The sequence below is a fragment of the Rhinolophus ferrumequinum genome, chromosome 2 (genome assembly GCF_004115265.2).
Source record: "Rhinolophus ferrumequinum isolate MPI-CBG mRhiFer1 chromosome 2, mRhiFer1_v1.p, whole genome shotgun sequence".
NCBI classification, from domain to species: domain Eukaryota; kingdom Metazoa; phylum Chordata; class Mammalia; order Chiroptera; family Rhinolophidae; genus Rhinolophus; species Rhinolophus ferrumequinum.
The window spans coordinates 64999848-65022874 of record NC_046285.1 but is presented as its reverse complement, the minus strand read 5'-3'; the positions used below and the strand labels follow the sequence as shown (position 1 = coordinate 65022874).

Genomic DNA, 23027 nt, shown 5'->3' with positions numbered 1-23027 from the left:
TTCTCCCCCACCACCACCTTCTTTTAAGTAGAGTCACAGCGAATAGACACAAAGAGCCAAACTGATAGGAGATATCAGCTCTGTTAGTAAGGGCACAGTAACCCCAAAGTACAAGACTTTCTAATATGAAGGCCAAAAAACACAGCGTCATACGTACTCCTTCCCCATACTACTGAAGACAACGTGGGATGGGAGGGACAGCCTCACTAATCCACTTAGGCTGTGGACACTCCCTTCCCGAGCTGGAGCTTGCCACCTGGATGTAGGAAGGCCAAGGCACACCAGGCCTGAACAAAAGCAAGTACAAAAGGATGGGGAAAAAAAATTGTGCTACACGTGAGCTGTGTGACCTTTAAACTCACACAAATGATAGACCTGGTCCCTGACTGTTAGACTCCAGCCTCTCATCAATCAGATTAGTCACTCTGCTATACTCAGGACACATGTTTGTGGGGGAGAGAATTTATAAATGCACAGTCAGTCTCTCCCTTCTTAGCCAGGGCAGTAAAAATACCGTGTTTGGAACCCTGAAGAGTAGGGAAATAAGCCTTCCTACTTTACCATTTTCTACCATTTCCCCAGTCATCCAAGCCAAGCACTTGAGCATAAATTGAAAGCACATCCTTTTTCTAACTTCTTCGTCATCCCCTGTGTTCTATCAATCACCAGATCCTGAACTTTTATCTCCTAGATATTTCTCCACACATTCTTTTCTCTCCATCTATCCTACATCAATTCTAGATCCTCAACCTCCTTTGTCAACACTACAGTAACAATCCCCTAATTCTTTCTGATTTAAGCCTCATTCCATTTCTAATCTAATCTTCACATTGCAGCTAGAGAGATGGTTCTGAAACTAAATCCTGATCATGTCACCCTCTGACAGCTTCCCCTTAACTACAAGGTAGAGGCCACGCTCTTTAGCATGACTTATAAAAAAACCCTCATGTCCTGCTACCTTTCCAAGCTCATCCGCCCCACTACCCCATCCCACACTCACCCCAGTAATGTAAAAAGGCTAGTAGTTTCTGACAGTGACCACGCAGCGGCAAATCTTTATCCCTTTGTTCATGTGATCCCTTCCATCCGAAATACTCTTGACTCCCTGTCTTCTTTGGTTAACTCTGATTCAAATTTGAAGATTCTGTCAAAGGCATTACTCCTTCAGGAAGACTTCTTTCACCTCCATCCTTCTCCCTGTCCTGCTCCCTCAGGCTGGGGAAATGACTCCTCTTCTGTACTCACTCTGTGGGTCGCTTCATCATTGAATTTACTACACTATGTTGATTTTTTTTTCATGTCTGTTTTCTTATTGGTTAGGGGCCATATCCCCAATAACTAGAGGTTACCAGCACTCAAGATAAGTTTATAAACTTAAACTGAACTCTTGGCTTGACTAAATCATTCATTCATTCCTTAATGTAGCCATTCATTCAGTAATGGCTTATCGATGAATTTAACCCACTTTTGTTTTGCTGAGTAATATCCTAATTTCCCAGATGTGTTTGGTCTACGTGGAAACCAATTATTTTCTCTCTTCCCTAGACATTCCAGAGCATATGAAGAAAATTTGTTAACCATTTTCAAACTGTGATTTGTAAATTACCCATTTGAATCACTTTTATATGCTTCTTGTTCTGGTGACATTACTGACTGATTACCCTGCATCTATTTTATGGGTACAGACTGACATAAGTGATGTGGTGTGACAGCCTAATACTCTGGAACTGTGAGACTATTGCTCCCTCCTTGCTGGCTTTCATCTGTAGAAAATGCAAATCTCAATGGCAGCTGTCAAAATTAAATACATTTTGATAAATAATAATAGTGGAGCAACGTCAGATTATTATTTCACAGGGTTTTTTTAGCCACTGAGACTCGCCTGTCTCTTCCTGTTTCAGAAGTCTGCCAGCTCAAGGGCTCAAGGGCTTTAGCTGCTAAATGAGCACTGATTTTCTTTTTTCTGTTGTTGTTTTTATTCTAGTTCATAAAGGGTCAAGTTTAGAGAGCCTTGATATAAATCCTGCATTTTCCAAAGAAAATCTCAGAAAAGAATGGGGAAGCTTAGAGGGTGGGAAGTGGCTATCTCGTCCAGCCCAGCGGCAGAGGGCTTGGGAACTGGAGAATAATGAACAATAGGGGCTGTCAGTGCTTCTGGCAATGAGGGCAATGAGCAGCCAAAGTGAGGGAGGGCAGAAGAGAGCTAGGAAGGACTGGGCCATGAAAAGATGGGGATGATTCTTCTCCTAGAATGGGCCCATTCCCCGAGGAAAGAGTAAGATTTGTAGCAACTACCTCATGAAGAGGACTCTAAAATAATAACAATAATAGTAAGCTAACTGGTTAATTTTACATCTAATAACCAGATTAATAAATACTATACCCTAAAACCTTTTGGAAATATATCAAATACATACATACCCTCACACCTCTAACGACAATCAAAATATTTAACCAGCCCAAAATGTACCAGCCAACCAGAACGGATGCCAGCTATAAACACCAGTAAGGCCATCCTGGAGCACAAAGCTAAATAAAAGCCCTCAATATACATACAATTGTACATGTCTTCCCTCCCCTGCCAAGTTCCATACTGGATCCTACTCTAGTTTCTTTGCCAAGCAACAAGAATGACTAGTGAGAAAAATGTTAAAGGAAAATCTGTAGTTATTCTTGTGTATATTGGCTTTTTGCCTGAAGCTAAATAAATGCATAAGAGTTTCTTTCTCTATTTTCAGCTTTCTACTTGTCCTCTTCTCTGTTCCCAGACCCTATAGGCTAGTAACCCCCCGCCCCCTATTCCGGCACTTTTGTAATCCAGAGCTCCCTTCTCAAAATAGAAACTAAAGGAGATCCAAGGTGCTCCTTCGTTACCTGCCTCCCCAGAATCCCTGAGCTTCGCCTGACTCCCCATACTTCCCCATATCTCTCCAAGCATTTAGCAGCCCCAGCAATTTCTTACATTTCTGCCGTTTCCTCCAGAGCTTGTTTCACATCCAGTCTTCTACTCTTAAGCTTTTTACATCATTCCTCTCCTTGCCATTCTGTCCTTTAAAAATTCTTTGGAGAATAGTAATTTTAGGATGTTCTGATGCTCATATCATGTAGCCGAAGCTCTCCATCCCATTTTTTGATGGGAAAAATCGATTAAATACTTCATGTCAGTCATTCTCCTGCGTAACTTATTTATGCATCTCATTTAACCATTACAATGCAATGGAAACATTATTTCTACTTTGCAGGAACCTGGGAATCAGAAAGGCTGAGGAGCTTGTCATTGATCACACAGCTAATAAGCAGTGAAATCAAGTTTTGAACTCAGGAGACAGTTTGATTCCAATCTCATGGAGTCAGACCCAATGTTGCTGCTCGGAAATAAATAATAATAATAATAGTAATAACTTTACAGAGTTATAGACTCTTGCCTTGATCTGAGTAACATTTTTCTAAGATCACTCAAGTATTTACACAACACGTATAAGAAAAGAAGGCTGGCTCACCATTCCACATCTTCACATTGCTTATAAATCTCAGGTCAACAGTGTCCTAAGCAACCCTAAGCTTGAGGAAAGTGTTAACCAGATAACTTGTCTATTACTATTGAGGGAAACTAAGCTATTAAATTGATGGATTCCCGATGCATGCCACCATTTAGTTGAATTAATGTCCCATTATGTATTCAGAGAGCATCAAAAGATCAGTGAGGACCAGCTGGGGGTTAAATGGCAAAAGCAACACACCCAAAGCATTATTTTAAGGGGGGAGAGGATTGCTTGCTTTGTTTAGACTTACAGAGAAGGAAAAAGTATTTACAGTTAGATATGGGCCCCAAGGAAAGAAGGAAGGCTTGTTTCTTTTTTTCTTTTTCTTTTTTTTTTTTTGAAGAAAAAATGAATTCCTTTTATAAAGCATAATAATGTACATTTTTAAAAACAGTTAAGATAATTTTTATTATTTTGAGTTATGCTCCTGAGATTTGTTTTTTTAATCCAACTCTCTTCATTTTATCAGCAAATGATCAAATAATACAGTTGCTCTGTGAGAGAAGAGAAAAGGAGGGTTTGGGTTACTTGTTTCAGCCCAGGGCTGCGTGTGTGTGTATTTGTTGGGAGGCAATGGCATATCCTGGGATCTAACTGCACTCAGGCAGGTTTGGAGGGGGCTCCTCGCAGCCCTCGAGCCCATGGGTGGAGAATTACCCACTGCACCGTATAGGGGTGTGCTGATTAACTGCAAACCTCACGTAAGACTTTATTATTTTCACCCTTAGAAATATTTACCAAAAAATCAGGGACCATGACCTCCTGGACAAAAGGAAAACTGTCACAGCACTGAAAGCAGGAGAGGACCGGGCCATTCTCCTAGGACTGGCCATGATGGTGTGCTCCATCATGATGTACTTTCTTCTGGGAATCACACTCCTGCGCTCGTACATGCAGAGGTAATGCTATTGGGTGGTTGGAACACTGTCTTTTGTGTCTTCTTTCTCCCATAGCTTATCAACCTCAGGTCCTTCTCCTCCCCTTCTGTCCTAATAACTTTGAACGGTGCCTGGCACATAATTTTTTTCAATAATGTTACCTAATAATGATAAAAGTAACTCTAAGTATATACTGCCTACTACTTGCCAGGAACTTTCCATACATTACTTGTTTAACTCTCAAACTATTCTATAAAGTAAGTATGAATGTACTCCTTACAAAAATGGCAAAACTGCAGTTCAAGATAGAAATAATCTGCCCAGTGTCACACAGCTGTAGCATATGGCAGAACCAAGATTCAAACCCACTTTCCACTAATTCCAGAGTCCTTATTCTTGCCTCTTCACATCTCTGTTCGTTCTCCATGCTCGTTCCTTTCCCACCCCACCCCATTCCTCCATCACCCCATCGCAGAGGTCAGATTTAATCGGTCTGGAGAGGGACCTTTCACCAGTAGCCTTTAAAGTTTCCCACATGATTCTAATACGCTGTCAAGACTGGAGAAAACTCTGCTATGTACCACCTTGAAAAAATTTATAGATTTTTAAACCCTTTTCATTGTCATATTTTCCCTCAGTGTACTGAACAGATTGGGAGGCAATTAAATACTGAGAAAGCAAGTGTATTCCCCCCTGAGTAAGCCACAGCCTCTCTAGCTAACCGCCCATAAATAGGACACTTTGAGCACAAGAGAGCCCAGCATTGCTATAACTGATGGGGAAAGTCTCACAGCGGTTGAGCTTAAAGAGACAAGAGCCTTTCAAATGAAAAATTGAGTTTTCAATCTGAAAACGAATCAAACCATTTTGTGGCATTCAGTTCTCCACCTAAATTAATACTTTCACTTCCGAAGCAAACTCTAGCTGAAACACAATAATTTGCTAAAATTAAGGCATCATCTTTCCCATTTGTGGCTGCTCTGCTCTGTTTCTTGGATGCCTTCAGCTGTGTTCCTTCTAAGTGAAAGCACTGATGCCTCAGGCCCCAAGTGTTCGCTGATTCCAAAACCACTTTCAGATCCTCACATCTGCTTAGAACCATCCAAGAGTTTTTTCCTCTGTGGATAAGCAAAATCTGACCACGCATGTCCCAGGAAAAAAACAATTTGCCACACCAAAGGGGGCCATTCTGCCTCTGGCATAAAACTGGACATGAAAAAGAGGGACCCTGTCAACACATGTTCAGAAAAAGGAAGGGGTATTAATCTGCAAAGGAAACATGCTGTTTTCTGTTCACTGTGGTAATCAGCTTATACTCAGAAGCAAAACATTTATTGCTGGTGCGTTACTTCCTAATTACAAATGTTACCCTTGATTATAAAATCATAAATATTTTAGAATGGAAAGCTGGCCAATGGGCAGCTGGACTTGTTTTCCTTAATCTTCCTAACTGAGAGGTCCCAGGGCACGGACTTGAACCCATTAATCTGCAGAGAATGTCCTCTTTCCCACTGCGTTCATGGGAAACAGTGCATGGAACCATGGAAAGTGCCTGGGTCTTGGAGAAATCCAAGATTGGGTGGAATCAAAATTTCCGCCACTTACTAGCTGTGAGTCCTTTCATGTTACTTGATTTCTAGGACCCTCAGTTCACTCACCTTTAAAAGGAATTAATACCCAACTAATAGGGTTGTTGGGAGGACCAAAGAAGATAATGTATATAAGTACTAATCAGACTGAAAAGGGATGCAACAAGTTGTTGTTCTTGGTATAATCAAGGGTGACAAAGACCTTCAAGCAGGGGATCCCTGTCCTGTCTGTCAAGTTCGACCTCAAGCCCCTCGCCACCTTCCCATCTTCCCTCTCCTCCTCCCTTATACCTTCTCCATCAACAAACTGGGCAGACATTGCAGAGGTGAGGACGGGGGCATGCCAGGAAGCTGCTTACAAGGTAGAAATACAGTGCAGGTTGTGATGTAAACAGATGCATTATGCTTTTCAGTGAAATTTAGATAGAAAAAAAAAAAAACTTAAATCAAGCATTGGAAAATACCAATGGAAGTCATTGAAAAGTTCCCAGGTGCCAGGCAAAGTTTGTTATTGTTTATATCGTCGTTTGCCTGAAGTTGCTCTATTCAAAGGCATAAACTTTAACAAATAAGTTGTATTATAGAGGTGAAAAAGATTCTTCAGGCTAAGGAGCTGACAAATGGTCGCTTCTGATTATGCCTTCCTTGCTGTTAGCTCTTTGGACCTGTGTTTACTCTCCCCCTCTCTCTGTAGCGTGTGGACCGAAGAGTCTCAGTGCACCTTGCTGAACGCGTCCATCACAGAAACATTCAATTGCTCCTTCAGCTGTGGTCCGGACTGCTGGAAACTCTCTCAGTACCCCTGCCTCCAGGTGTATGTTAACCTGACTTCTTCCAGTGAAAAGCTCCTTCTCTACCACACAGAAGAGACAATGAAAATCAATCAGAAGGTAGGAGCTTGCGTCTTGGCCACACCTGCAGTGTTCCCACATCCAGCTCATTTCTCCCTGGAGTTCCCCTGTGCCTGCATTTCAAAGGAACACACCACTAGGAAACAGGTTGTGCCGCATCTATAAATATAATTCACTCTTTGACTCTGGCCTGCGAAGCATTTATTTTCTGTGCAAGTTGTGGACAAATCATTCCCCCATTTTGTGGTAGTGCAAATTTACCTTTTACTTCCATGTAGAAGGGTAAACATCATATCCTTATTTATACACAAGTGAACTGAGTCTTTCAAAGCAAATGTGCAGCTTAGAGTTATACAAGCCAAAAAAAAAACAGGTATTTGTAATATCTACCAGGGTGCCATGAGGTAAAACTGTATTTTGCTCTTCCACGGTCATTGTTACTTAGTTCTGTGGTCTTGGGGCTGTAACTTAACCTCTCTGAGCCTCAGCTTCCTTTTCTCTAAAAAGGTAATCACAATGGCCATCTTGCAAGGTCATTCCGAGGATTGGAGCAGAGAATGTGAAGAGCTGAGGGCAGCACAGGGGAAACCTTCATCCATGGTCACAGTGTGTTATATATTCTTCATTAGGTTATGTCCATTGAGGCTGGATTTGCCAGCACTGATATATTCAAGTCCACATGGTAGGTGCTCAACAAACGTGTATTGTATTAAAGCTGCACATAAAATTTGCATTTATAAGGTCTGGGATGACCGGTAAAGTGTCAGCAGAACCAACCTGCCATTATCAATTTAAAGTTAAATATGTTTAGTTTTGGATCTATGGTAGCAATTGAGATGGCCGGAGTACTCTCATATGCCAACACAGGTTGATGCCACTCTGATAAGATAATCAGCCCTCATTACCCAGATACAACCCTCATGAACTCTAGCCTTCCTTGTAAAGGCTTTTCATTATTATTATCAGCACTTAAATTGAAAAAAAAAAAATGCAGTAGCTTCAAAGTTTGATACTAGACCATAGGCTTTATTTTGTGATAGATTGACACAAAGTATGGAAATTCACCTTGCATTTTGGTTGCAGTAACTTAAAAGAGATCCTTGTAAATATCTCTGAGAACTCACGTAATGACTATTTCAGAGAATGTCGTTTGAAAATGTCTGCTCTGATTTCCTTTTGTTTGTGGTAGCCACAAACAATAGCAGTCCTCACCCTGTTCTGAAAATATATAAAGCTCATCTCTCCCACAAAGAGTGTGTTTTTCAAGATCTTCCCTCATGCCAGATTTTTAGCTGACCTGTAATGACGAATGCCTATAAAACCCTCAAATCTTCATAGAATTGGAAATTGGCCAAAGTCGAATGAGCATCAAAAAGTAGAACATATGTCCACTTCCTCGTTTTGATATTTCATCACTACAGCCCTGTGAACGCATTAACGGGCCTATAATCAAGGACTGGACCTACCAAAGAAAGCCTCAGATCAAAATTTAGGGCCAGTATCTTGTCTGCTGTCAGCATGATACTAGGTGACTGTTTTCCCTTATTTGCCCCGTTACGTTGTTTTTAACTGTGAATTACAACACACACACACACACACACACACACACACACACACAGACATGCAAGAAATGAAAAGGGCAGCGTTAGCATTTATTACAGAGCTCCCCCATGTAACCATATGAGGTTAGAGAAATAAAACATTTCCTGCACTGAAAAAACACCCTGCATACGCCACCTCCCAATAACGATAGACTCTGCCCCTGCCGAAGGTAACAACTACCCTATTATGGCAAATATTTTCTTATTTTTATTTATAGTTTTATCTCCTAAGCATATATCCTTAAAGTCTACATTTTAGTTTTGTATGGTTTTTAAACATTATATGAACGGAATCGTACAGAACATTTCCCTTTGTATCTGGCTTCCTACGCACAATACTATGTTTGCTAGAGTCATTCCATTTGGTGGTATTTTATTCTTTTTTTGTATATTAATATATCACATCCCATTGTATGAACATGCAAATTATTTATTCATTCTACTGTTGATGGACATTTTGAGTTCTCTACAGTTTGGGACTATTACGTATTATTCTGCCACGAATATTTTTGTATATGTCTTTTGGTGCACAAGCTCACAGATTTCTGTTGGGTATAAACCTAAGAATGGAACATCTAGAGCACAGAGTATACTTTTCTTACAGTTTGGCATTACAGTTTAATGCCAAATGGTTTTCCAAAGTGCCTGCACCAATTTACACTCTCACCAAGCCTGTGGGTAGGATAGTTTTTATTGCTTCAAATCCTCACCAATAATTGGTATCGCTTCAATTTTAATTTTACCTAATACAGTGACATTTCCTTGTAGTTCTGATGACTAATGTTGTCAAGTGCTTTTTTGTTTTGTTTCGTTTTTGGTTTATTTATTTTGCTTTGACTGATTTATTTTCTTTTTATTTAAATTGTTTTCATTTTTTCAATTATAGCTGACATTCAATATTATTTTATATTAGTTTCAGGTGTACAGCATAGTGGTTAGACATTTATATAATTTACAAAGTGATCCCCCCAATAAGTCTAGTACTCATCTGCCACCATACATTGTTATTACAATTATTATTGACATATTCCCTACGCTGTACTTTGCACCCCCCCTGACCATTTTGTGGCAAGTGCCTTTTCATTTATTTATTGGCAATTTGTATATCCTCTTTTGTACAATGTCTGTTCAAGTTCCTTGTCTGTTTTTCTATTGGATTGTTTCTTCTTCATATTCTAAGAATTCTTTAAATATAGATATGAACCTCCATTGGTTATATGCCTTAGAAATATATTTTCCATTATGTGGCCTTTTTACTCTCTTAATGATGTCTTTGAATGAAAGACATTTCTAATTTCAATGTTGCCAAATGTGTGTGTGTGTGTGTGTGTGTGTGTGTTTGTGTTTTCCTGTTTTTAGTCTTTACCTACCCTGATGTCATGAAGTCATTTTCCTAAATTATCTTCTAGAAGCACATTGTTCCTCTTTTCACATTTAGAGTACAATCAGCCTGGAATTGATATTTATATAGAAGTCAAGTCCAATTATGAAAAGACCACCCCTTCCTTACTAGTTTTTTTTAAATGATATTTTTTTAAGTTTTATTTATTTATTTGTTTGTTTGCTTGTTTGTTTGTTTTAAGGAAGGCGCAGCTCACAGTGGCCCATGCGGGGATTGAACCAGTAACCACGGTATTATTAGCACCACGCTCTAACCAACTTAGCTAACCGGTCACCCCTTACTAGATTATTTTTATAATCCCATTTCCCTTTCTATTTTCTTGGAAGTTATTTGTTCTGTTACTATTGTTTTAGTATTTAACCTAGAGCTTACACTTGCAATCTTGACTAATCAAGAACATTAAAACATTTCAACTCCATTTATTCTCTTCCCAACTTACATATTATCATTTTTCTATAATACCTTAAGGTTATGTAGACATTATTAGTGGTTTTGTACAGAGTAGATATTAATTTACATGTGTCCCCATGATTTTCCGTTTTCATTATTCTTCATTCCTTCCTTTATCTCTAGGGTAATTTTTCGACTGCCTAAGGAACACTCTTTAATTAGTATTTATTTAATGCAATATGTGCTCTAAAGAATCCTCTCAGCTTTCATTTGTCTGAAAATATTTTTATTTTAATTCTTGACGGAAACATTCACTGAGTGTAAAATTCTAAGCTGTTATTTTGTTTTCGCACATTGAAAACATTTCATTGTCTTCTGTGAACATTGTTACTATTTAGAAATCAGTTTTTAGTCTTGTTACTACTTCTTTGAAGGTAATCTTGGTATATTTTAAAGATTATTTTCTTTGGTTCTCTACAGTCTAACTATTATGTATCAAAGTGCACATTTATTTTTATTTAGCCTGCTTACCGTTCCCAGGGCTTCTCTCCCTATTCCTTGATATTCCTTGTCAATTTTAGAAAGTTCTCAGTTATTATAACATTGAATACTGTCTCTCTTCTCATTCTTTCTCGTTTCTCCTCCTTGGACTCCAACTGGCCATATGTTAGGTTTTCTCATTGTATCCCCTACGAGAGTAGAGTCTACCTACTCTCTTTCGTATTTTCCCTCTTTTTGTCTCTCTGTGTTTCACTCTTGATATTGACCTATCTTCTAATTCATAATTCTTTCCTCAGCTCTGATAAATTTATTAAACCCATCCTTTAAGTTCTTAATTTCTCTTACTGTATTTTTCATTTCTAGAATATCCATTTGGGTCTTATTTTATAATTTCCAGTTTTCTGCAATATTCTAATTTTTGTCTTTTAAATTCTTCAACATAAAAGTAAAATTATAGTTCTTTTAAAGTTTATTTTGATGACTTCAATATTTGAAGCCCCTCTGTGCCTATTCTATTTTTGTCTTCGCCTGTCTGTTTTCATGTTGTCGTGTAATGTTTGGTTAATTTTTGTTAGGTTTCAGACATCATATTTGGAGAGTTGATTGTAACAATAAATTTAAGCCTAGAATGATATCATATTTTCCAAAACTTACTTTCATTTGCTTCTGCCAGGCCCCTGGGTGCACCACCCTTTCACGATCACCTCATTCTTAATTCATAAATTGAGATATTACAGTCTGAACTGAAGTCCCTGTGGAGACCTATTTACTTCAGGTTTACCATTATTCCTAGGATGCAGCCCTTAAGAGTCCCAATACAAAGTGGATGGTGTGGGGGGGGTTCATCAGGGCCCCCACTTGATAGGCCCTCAATGATAATTTCTGCTCCCAACTCTGCAAAGCTATCAAAAATCCATCCAGCCTGCTAGGCTCTCAGCCCTCTTCTAGAATCAGCAAGTGCTCCAGGGGAAAGATGGTACCAAACCCTGGCTCACCTTCCTATCCCGGCAGTTCTTCACTCTCTGAAAAGCTGTTCTCTGCCCTTAACAGAAGTATATATACATATGTTAAAAATACAGTTATCGCCATGTGAAAAGGCCATTAAACCATGATCTTAATCCAGCATAAGGAATATTTGGTTTTTTCCTGGGGGGGAGGGATTAAAATACTCTCTATGTGGATCTCTCCAAAAAATAATAGATTTTCACATAGTTATCAAAAAATGGACATAGTTTTATTGAGATACATCAGGCACTACTGACAATGTTTGGTCTGAGACAACAGAAAGCAAAGGATATCAGTCAAGATCTCTGCATCTTTGTATACAATATCCAAAAGGATTTTATTTTTAAATTTTTACACTGTCTCATGTATTCCTTTTCTTTAGCCTGTAAACCCAGTGCCCAGCCTCTTGCAACATCACAGCTAACGCTGCTTAAGCTGATAAGCTGGCAGGCTCTTGGGGAGCAACTGGGGACTAACAGTCTCTGGGAGCTGCGAGTGGGCTCGAGGGCCCCTGCCTCCCCTGATTACAAAGTTGTCACGAGAAGCATAAACAATGGCTAAATATTAATTCACTCCTGTTGTTGAATCCCTCAGGGCTGATCTCCTTTGGGATTTTAAAACCTCACTACCCACCAGGGATTCTCAAAACATACCCATCTGGTTTGAGGGTGAATTCAAAATGAATTTGGTACAAAACAAGAAGATATATCTATTTTTCAGTATGTGGTATAATAATATAATGTAATACCAGTAATATGGTATTTTATGTATAACCGTCACGTGGAAGATAGTATTTTTGATGGTGAATGAGTTCTATAAGTTAGCTAGTTATTTACAAACTCCAAATTCAGCATTACCCCTCATTTTGTCACTCATTCTGAAGCCTTCTGAGTTCCCTAAATCCTAAGAATATGTATATCTAGCACCAGGTTCTACCGCAACACTACTAACATGTAGGGTGGGATAAATCTTTGTTGTCTGTGAAGGTGGGTGAGGGCATTGTAGGATGTTTAGTCACATCCCTGGCCTCTACCTACCAGATGCCTACCATCCTCCTCCCTCCAGCTGTGACAACCAAAAACGTCTCCAGACAATGCAGAATCACTGCTCTAGATTTTGTTTATCCTTGAGTTTGGATGCTATGAAACCTTGGAATTATAAGAAATACGTGTACTCATTGAGCTCCTCTGCAAAGCATTGGTAGGGTGAAGGATAAGGGAAAAAAAATAAATGAAGTTGAGAATCTAGTAGGAAATAAAAGGGACCCAACATGCATTAAGTGTCCACTATAAACTATGTGCCTACCAGTATACTAAGAACTTCATAAAAATCATCTCCTTTAATCCTGACTAAAACCCTACTACTAAAGTAATAAAAGCCAAATTTTATCAAGCGCTCACAATGTACCAGGTACAGTATAGTACTAAATATTTTACATGAACTCACTTATTTAATTACAGCAGAAATCCCAAAGTATTAGGTACCACTCTTATCTCCACTTCATAATAATGAGCCTGAGCTCAGAAAATAATTTTCCCAAAGTCACACAATCACTAACTAACTAGGCTTGAATTAAAACAAAAGTGTCTTTACCTCATCATGTTATCTCTTAAACAGAAAACATGAGAGTATTCTCTTGAGAGAGTCAAGATAAGAGCTCTGAAAAAATCTAAATTCCATGAAATTTTTATCCTTCTTTTTATTTTAGTGAATAAGTGAGAATCCGTGCCATTCCATCATATTCCAAGAGGTCCTTAGGATCAAGGAAAAGACCGTGAGCAAAGAACAGAATTATCAGAGATCCATAGGAAAGGTCAGGGTTGTATATCAGCAATGATTTACACAGGGTGGTTATTAAACAGACAGACGTGCACCCTGGAAAGGGGCGGACAGGCCCAGAAATTTAACATATGACATCCTCATAATTAGCACTTTAATTTTGGGGATATTTATTAGACATTTGTTGAAACTTCCTATGGACCAGAAATTCAGAAATGCTTTTATTATTAACAAAGTTTAGTCATTGCTAACCAAAACTGAATTCTGGAACAGCTAAGGACACCTTTGTGCATAAATAAAAAGAGGAATGTGCCTGAAAGAAAATTACACTGAGCATTAGGAAGAAAAGCATGAGGAAGCAATCTATTCCTTTCCAATTGCCAAGAAAGAGGACCAGGGTGAAGGGCAAGGTCAGATTAGATATCTGACTTCCTCTAGGTCCAGTTGGATACATCATGGTCCTGGGGGGTTCTGTGGGTTAAGCTATTCTGGGTATTGACTAATCCCAAGGTTCCGGATGGTTTCTATTTCCTTAGTGGATTTCCTAAGTCTTTTAAGTGTCTTTATTCCAAATCAAGCAGAAATGCCATAATAAACATAAAAGCTCTGGAAAACAAAAAAAGAAAACCTCTCCCGGGAAAAACCTGTCTCAGTACTGAAAGAAACCGTAGTACATAGCAGAGTGTGAATACATTTTCCTTTCCTTTACCAAACAAAATCAAGCAGACAATGGAAGTGCAAACTAAACAACTGTAAACTAAACTGTGTCGGATTCATATTTTTAAAACTGATAGTAAGGAGCAGGAAGTCTCAAAGGGGAAAGAAGATAATGTCCCAGTTTACCATCTCAGCAACTCTGTGCATCGCTAATGTTCAAAGAACTCAAAAGTTCAAGATGTGCTTGTGGGCCAGAGTAACCCAAGGCTGCCAGCTGGTGACCTCTACATCCTTTGAATACAGGGATTATGTTTTCTTCTCTGGCATAGAACACACAGCCTGGCACATTGTAGACACTTAATAAACATGTGCGCAATATTTATTGTTTGAGGACACTGGAAAAGTTCCATTTGACTTTGGAACCAAGAATATTTATGATTCACATGAGCACTGTTTTTCTTTTTGTTTTTGTTTTATCTCATCGACATTGTGGACTAGATGTCCTGGCTACTAAAGAGTTTTGAGAGCAAATTTGTGGCCCACCTCTGTGAAGGGTATATTCTTTACTGAATACCTTTTTAGCCTCATAGCTTGTCCCATTTCATTACCCCACCCTTGTTTTGTATTCTCTTCCTGATTCTTTCTAATGAGCTGTCTTCTATTGTTTATACTTTTGATGCCTCTGTCAAACATGCTACCTGGCACATGAGAGACAATAAATGGTGATTGGATTTCATTAAAATTCTAAGCCCTCTGTGAAATAAGATACTTTCCTTTTTATAAAAGAACAAATAAAGAATGAGCCCTTCCCCTGAGGTGATATAGAGAATTCCCTTCCTACCATCATAAGGAAAAGGAGGCTGACCAGAATTTAAGGTTATTTAGCCAAACACTTCTTCATACTGCCCCCACTTCTCCCCACATCTTTTCTTTTTCAGGGTGAAGGCCTCTCACTTTTTGCTTCACACGTGCCTCTCAAAGCATGTCTAAGCAAAGCTCAACATGTAGTTTCTCAAAACTTCCGTCCATCATAAGAGTAAAAGTAACTCTATTGATATAAAACATTCTGAAAGTGTGCTTAAGAAAAAAATTTTCAGTCCCTTTCCAAAGCAGCAAAGAGCAATTGCTGGATCTTCACTGCCATGTAAGGGAAAGGACAGTCAGGAGAAGTTGACAGGTCCCAGGTTTCCTCTGCTGGGAGAGGAAAGGTCATGTCATGGGGCCATCTCTGTGGTTTTCAATACTAAAGAGAATTTAAGGGATTTGGGAAAGCAGAAATGCTTATTAACAAAATTCAGTATTAAGAAGGGAGATGTGAGTCTAAATTTTCTGCTGAATGGCTGGCTGCCTCAAAGCTTTGCTAGATCTATATAGTCATATGTTAAGGCACAAAAGAAAGAATGACCTACAGCCATGGTGAAAAAAAAATTAACCTATTTTGATATTTTGATTAGTAGTTACGTGTCTTACGTATATAAAATTATTATTCAGATGTTCCTTTGTGTTGTACATCACGCAATCTCAAAGTTAAAACTTTCCTATCCCACATTGCCCACTAAAAACAGAATGATCTAAAAATGATGGGGTTTTTATCTTTTCTATGTACGTTACATTTTTCCAACTGAGTGTAGATCACTTAGTAAAGTTACCATTTGTTGAAATGCATTCTACGTGTTCTAACCCAATCACATCAAATCATCCTTTACACACATGATGAAACAATAAGATCACTAAATCTTCACCCCAAATTCATACTAGCTTCAGAAACACACACACAGCTGTTGGTTGAGCCACAGAAACAGAAACCAAGAATCCAAATGTAGGATTCAGCATAATGTCAAGTCTCCTCAGACACAAAAACAAGGAATCTGAGACAAGAGGCATCGAACAAGACTGTTCCTGTAAAAACCATGGTCATCTTGCCCTCCTTAGAGTTTTCATTGCTTAGTATGTGACCCTTAGTTAAAGGCTTTAGAAGATCATGTGGACAACCGTGATATTCCAATAGGAAAATGTTAACGAAAATTTATTGAGGCTTTAGGTATATTCAGCATCAATCCCGGTACAAATACTGCCAGTAAGGCTCCATCAACCCTATTATATAAAGAAATTGATTCTGAGGAACCAAGTAACTTGCTTATAGAAACACAGCAGCACAGTAACCCATCTCCTGAACACGAGTCAGGGGCTGTTAGACCACTTCATACATTCATTATCACAACAGAAGGATCTGTCAATAAGAAAAGTAAAGGAATGACTGACATTGGGTAGAGTTTTCAGGGATCAGTAACAATCCAGTGGGAGCCAGTTTATGTGTGTTGAAAGGTGGCAGGTGGCAAGGTTAGGTAAAGCTAAAAACACAAGGGCAGAAGAATCTTTTTCCCACCAGCAGTCTGGAGTTGCACATGTCAGTGCCACTGGCCTCAGGACCCACGTCCAATTGTGTATGAATCATGCCTCATCAAGCCAGTCTAAATGAGCACGTTTGAGACAGTGATGGCTTGAAACTATAATAAGCAGCTCTTGTATTACAATTTTGCAAGACGGTCTCAAAAGTAATTTATATCTCATTTTATTTGGAAGAATCTTACCTAGTGACAGAATTATTGTCATTTGGCCGACAAATGTTTCTTGAAAAAAATTTAAAGCCACATCAATTCACAAGAGCATAAGAAAAGAAAAACTCCATTTTTAATGGAATGCCATTTTTATTGAGATCATTTCAATAACTTAGTACTGTTGTTAGCTACTGAAACTACTACTATAAACTATCTTGGCACCAAAATATACAAAAGCCTATGCATTCGTAAGCTAAATTGGCTCTGCTTGAAACCAACCACAAATGGCTTGTCTGTGATTTTTTTTAATGCTTTGCTTCAAAAAACATTTTAAAAACTTAAAGATGATATTAGCAGCACTGAAGAAAGAAAAAATATATATACGTGTACTGCCTTAAATTCTTTTGATCCAGACGGCATCCAACTGGTAGAAAATTTGCTTCATGGGCAATCACAGGCCAATTTTTGTACTAAGTTCTATCTCACTGAGAAATTGTGCTTTCTTAGAGATACTTTCAGACCCTTAATGCTGTGCTAGAACCAGCTTTCTGCTGTACTCACATATATGAGTGTACTCATATTTATTCTTAGCTGATTAAATTTGAAGGGTGTCACCCATCCCTTGCTCTGAGGACATTACTTTAAGCCTGGTTTACAATAAATGCCAGCATGCTCATCCTCCATTCTTAACTAAACGAACGATCTTCCTGCTTTTTATAGTCAAATAAACCAATGATTACAGCACAGCAACGTGAGGTGCCAGTGTACCCACTAATAAAGTGAAAGAGTGGAGTATCCAAACATACTCCATTAGCAAAACTCATTCCATTTCTTTGATAGTTTTTTCCTGTGAAATCTGCAAGTCTAAATTGTTCTGCAATTCCAGGATCCTATCCCAAAGCTCCTATCAGTGTGCCTCAAAGTTCACCGACAGCCCACCTCATCTGTGTCCCTGCATACAGCTGTGTGAGTTGTGTACTGCACAACCTTAGCAGTGTCAGTCACATTGTAAAAGTCATAGAGGTGAATACTTATCATCACACCTAATAAACAGGTAACAGCAGTAAAATGTATGGGTTTTTCATAAAATCAGTGTATTATGATCATTTTTCCATAGAAAGTAATGTTTTGAAGAGAGGGCATAGTTTTGTAAATCACACTAAAACACTACATAGATTATCAGTGATCTTGTTACAAATCAATTTAATTCAGATAAAGCAGTTAAATTAATTATTTGATATGTGTAATGAGAGACGGGGATTTTTTTCCCTATTGATATGTGCCTTACCATAAAGAGGGGGAAGAGTTAACCAAGGATCTGCACAGCTCCCAGAAAAGTGACTTAAATCACTTTTTTCCTAACTTTCTGTCATTGCCCAATTACAGATCAAGGAAAGGGGGTCACAGAGATTTCGTCTTCTCAAATACTGTTTTATAGTTAGGGGAAAATGTTAGGAAAAATTCAGAAATATATCCAATAAATAATGTTTAAAAAAAAAAACTACAAGTTATTTAATTCCATCTATATTCAGAGAGGAGAAAGAGGAGAAAGAGAAAGGACAGGAAGGGGTCCTGGAGAGGGAAGTATAAGCAGAGCAAGGGGAGGAGGGCAGGGCAGGGAAGGAAAAGAAATACAAAGAAAGAAATCAGAAGATATAAGTAGAAAGGAAGAAAGGGGAGACATACAGAAGACATATAGCAAGAAAGACAGGAGAAGTGGAAAGAGACTATAAGTTCTCAGGGTGCTGGTTTGGTACTGTTTTAATTTTCCTTGGTTTATGGAAAAAGGTGTTTCTTATGCTAACTGAGCATGAACCATTCATGACAACTCTTTATTCAATATCCCTACACTTTCCAAGATTCCTTTCAGTAACTCACCAAGGGTATAACTGTTTTCTTGACTACAGTCACAAGGTGACCAGGTGACTTGGCTAAGTAAAGCCAAGCCAACAAATTAAGAGAAACTACTTTCCCTGAGAGAACTGGTAGCTTTTGATGTTACATGGTCAGCAATGGACAGACAAGAGACAGAAAGGTTGACATTCTGATTCCATAGAAAAGTGTGTCCAATGGGAATAATTAAAACCCACTATGCTTAGCTATAGCAGAAAGATCCATTGAAGTCATGCAATTTTAATCAATGTTTAAACTTATATGGGTGAGCTATAAAAGTACATCTTAGTCGGATACCAAAAACATTGTTTTAATCAATATGTGAATTCTTAGGGTTTCTGAAAGCATGAGTTTGACTATGGAAAGAATAACCCTCATGTTTATTTCACAATTCAAGTTGGCCTCAATGCCCCATCCCCAGATACACCACACACACACACACACACACACACACACACACACTCACACACAAGTACCTTCTGGTAACAATTTATTTCATTTTCTACAGTGCTCCTATATACCTAAGTGTGGAAAAAACTTTGAAGAATCCATGGCCCTGGTGAATGTTGTCATGGAAAACTTCAGGAAGTACCAACACTTCTCCTGCTATTCTGACCCAGAAGGAAACCAGAAGAGCGTCATCCTAACCAAACTCTACAGTTCCAATGTGCTGTTCCATTCACTTTTCTGGCCAACCTGTGTGATGGCTGGGGGAGTGGTGATCGTTGCCATGGTGAAACTCACACAGTACCTCTCCCTGCTCTGTGAGAGGATCCAACGGATCAATAGATAAAAGCAAAATGGATGAGATCATTTTCTTTAAAGCTCAAATACTGTTTTCTTTCTTTCTTCACCAAAGAACCTTAAGTTTGTAATGTGCAGTCTGTTATGAGTTCCTTAATATATTCTTATACGTAGAGCAATAATGCAAAAGCTGTTCTATATGCAAACATGATGTCATTATTATTCAGGAGAAGAAATAACTGTTTTGTGTTGGTTGGTTGTTTTCATAATCTTGTTTCGATGCTGGAACTAGTACTTCCTTTTCTTGTTCTACCAAAATAGGGCTCAGTTATTCATTTGCCAAGTTTGTGGAGGAATATCAATGTGATACGGTCTCTGTTCTGAGTTGTCAGATTTCTGGAAGACATTTCTGCAATACTTTTCATCATTCATTGTTTACTAAAGCTGCAGCCAAAAATAATTTTTTCTTTTCTTACTCTCAACTGAGCCCATAACAAGTGATGGGACCAGATTTCCTAACTAAAGGATGTTAATACATTTTTCTTGTATTTCTACCACATCACTGTAAAGAAGGGGGGAAATCCAGACAGCTATCTTTCTTTTATTACTTTCTACTCATAACTTTAGATTTTTTAAATGATTTCCAAAAAAATTCAGCTGTTTTCATTAACCAATTCTATAATCTTTTTGATTTAATTAGAAAATGAACAGAGTCCTTTTCCATGTAAGCCGCTGCTACTGTATGAGGAGATAACACAAGGAGTTCCATTACCTGTGAACTGAATGAATGTTGAGTAGATGCTTCATCACAATCCAGGAAAGTCTATATTACTAAGACATTTGTTTGAAAATCTTAGCTTCATTTCAATTGTACTGTTTTATGGTAAAACTGAGACCCTACTTGCTGGTCAAGACTAGTGAACTGATTTCAATGGGTAAATCTATTGTGGCAAATTAACATGTTGGACTATTGCTCTTTGGAAATTTCCCTTTAAGTTAATAGTCTCTCTCTTTCTAACATGTGTTTTCTGTCAGGATTTTAAAGCTGTGTGCACAGAATATTTGTCTCCTCTACATTTTTATTTTTCTATTTACAATTGCCTTTTTGTTGCTAGATTTGATACACAGAATAGACCTTTTTTCCTAACACACACTTGAACTGAATAACAGATTTAAAGAAAGCCTTTGTTCAGATTGCCATTCACTTTATTGTGTTTGGAAGGGGGCTGGAGGGAAGAGACTGTTTTAAACAAAAACATTTCACCTTTTATTTAATATCAAAAGAAGACAAACATCTATCTTTCTCATCTACACTTAAGTACCTTTTTGTAATGTAGTTTTCTAGGTATTGCAAAATTTTACAAATCATATTTGTGGAATGAATGGTAAACTAATCTGATGAAGTGAAAGTACTCTGCAATACTGTAATTCAGTTTGACTTTTCATAAGCAAATAAATCCCTAGGGTATAATCAGGACTTCAAATGTGTAATTAAAATTTAAAAAAAAAGCACATTGCCTCAGCAAGGTTTGAATACCTCTTGCATTCTAAGCTGACAAGCTCACGGTAGTCCGAAAACCTATGAAATTTATGATTCACTATCTTTAAAGGTATTTAAAGAGATTATAAAGAAAGCTCCTTTTTTTTTAACACCCAAACACATACACACAATATTATGAATATTTGAAAAATATTGTGAAAGACTCGATTCCTACTCCACCTTAAAAACATAATTCTGAAGATTACAGAGAAATCTTTGTGACTGTGACACCTAATATTTCTAATCTTTAATTAATTCCTTGAGCCTTCCTTCAAGTGATCTCAGGGTGACACAATGCAAGTAAAATTACTAGAGGAGTTGTTTGTTTTACAATTTCCTCTGTATTTTTAATTAAAAATTCCCAACTGAGATAAAAATGGAGACATCTCAAAATCATGACACCAAAAAGAAGTTAACTAGTGCCTTCTTGAATTCCAATTGAACAACAGCCCCTTCAAGCAATTTAAATGCATACACAATTAAACGCTCATTACTAAAGGAAGAAGAACTGGGACTAATAACAATGTTTTAAATGCTTTGTGTGAGTTAACTATCTTCATAACAACCCTATTGGAAGGAGCTCTATTATTATCCCACCCTACAGGAGAATGTTGAGGCTCAGAGATGTTAAGTAACTTCCCCAAGGTTACACAGCTACTAAGATGGCAGAGAACTGAGAAAATACCCAGCCTTTAGCTTTCCCCGTTATAGTAACCATTTCCATGGCTTTGGGGTCTTTTAGAGAACACTGAAGGATGCTAAGGTTTGGAAGGGATTATAGGGGTGAAAGAGAAAGCACTGAACTGAAAGTCAAAAGATTTCATTTAAGATATGGTGACTGGGTGACTTTAGACTTCTCAGTTAGTCTCTGGTTTTCTTTGACTATCAAATTAGAATGTGAGATGAGCTGACCATGAAGGTCCCTTTTAACACTAACATTTCATCCTGGGTATATGGAAGGAAGAATAAATTCCATTCTCCAACCTTCATAGCACAAGTCTGAATCTTAAATAGAATCTACACATATTAGTTATTGGATTAAAAAACAGCGTCCCTGCTGATACTCCCCATAAGCCACAAGCTCCTTTTTTAGGGTCCAAAGCTTTATTTACCCCTTCTAGAAGCAGAGCTCTGAGTCTCCACATTATTCAACAAGGATGATTTCCCTCACAGAATATCAATGCTTCCAAATCACTTTCATTATCCAACTGGTACATCCATCTAAGACTATTGATTTCAGATCCCCTATGTTGCAATTATATTAAAACTCCCAAAATGGTAAATACATCAATGACTGCTAGCAACTAGCTACAATGAATATGATCCTGTAGAAAGACACTGGTGAAATGCTGACTGATCATAATGATGGTACAGGCAATCGTAAAATACCTCTTATGTAGACAACATGACATTTAGGATTTCAGAATGTTACTCTTTTCACATTGCACTGTAAGTGACCAAAAAAGTGATTATGCATGGCATTTATATAACAAATATTATTTTCAATATGTCAAGCCATAACATCTTACCACATTCCAGTGGGTGAAACATCTTGACACTGTAATCGTTCCATTGACATTAACAGAGAGATCTACAGGACAGAAAAATAACATGAGCAATTGAATCAAATGAGTTTAAACAATAATTTTAAAGGAATTATTCATTATTCACAGGCATAATTAAATTTCTTCCCCTCCTCCACCAAAAGGTTGAAATGAACAATGTTCGAGCAAGTAAGGTAATTCTCACTGTCCTAGTAGGGAAGAGGAGGTGATCAAAGGTTAGAAATCATTCCTCCTCTTCTCACCTTCTACTTTTTTCTCTTTCCCTTTGAAAAACAATTCAATAAGAACAATCTCACAGTTCTGCAGTAACCTCTCCAATACATGAACCACATGAAAATTTTGACTCAAAGAACAAAGTTTCAGGACTCTCCTAAAAAATTTGTCAGGGTTACGTGTACCACAGAATTGAACTGACAGCTTTCCAGTTGAATCAGTCCCACCCTTCCATATTTGCAGCAACTGTAAGGAATAACACAGAGTATACAACACTGCCTTCCCTCTGAAGAATGAGTTTGTAATTAACTAGAAGGGT

General features: G+C 38.0%; 1 protein-coding gene across 7 annotated transcripts in view; it reads left to right on the top strand.

The window, feature by feature from the left end:
* The window catches only part of KCNMB2 (potassium calcium-activated channel subfamily M regulatory beta subunit 2), a 227034-nt gene extending 206136 nt beyond the window's left edge, over window positions 1-20898 (top strand). For all 7 annotated transcript variants that reach the window (XM_033131863.1, XM_033131873.1, XM_033131883.1 and 4 more), the window contains 3 exons: window positions 4271-4441; window positions 6704-6899; window positions 19155-20898. In XM_033131863.1, coding sequence (XP_032987754.1) covers window positions 4271-4441; window positions 6704-6899; window positions 19155-19439 — 652 coding nt within the window. In that variant the 3' untranslated portion in view covers window positions 19440-20898. The remainder of the gene's footprint in view (window positions 1-4270; window positions 4442-6703; window positions 6900-19154) is intronic.
* Window positions 20899-23027: the final 2129 nt, after the last annotated feature.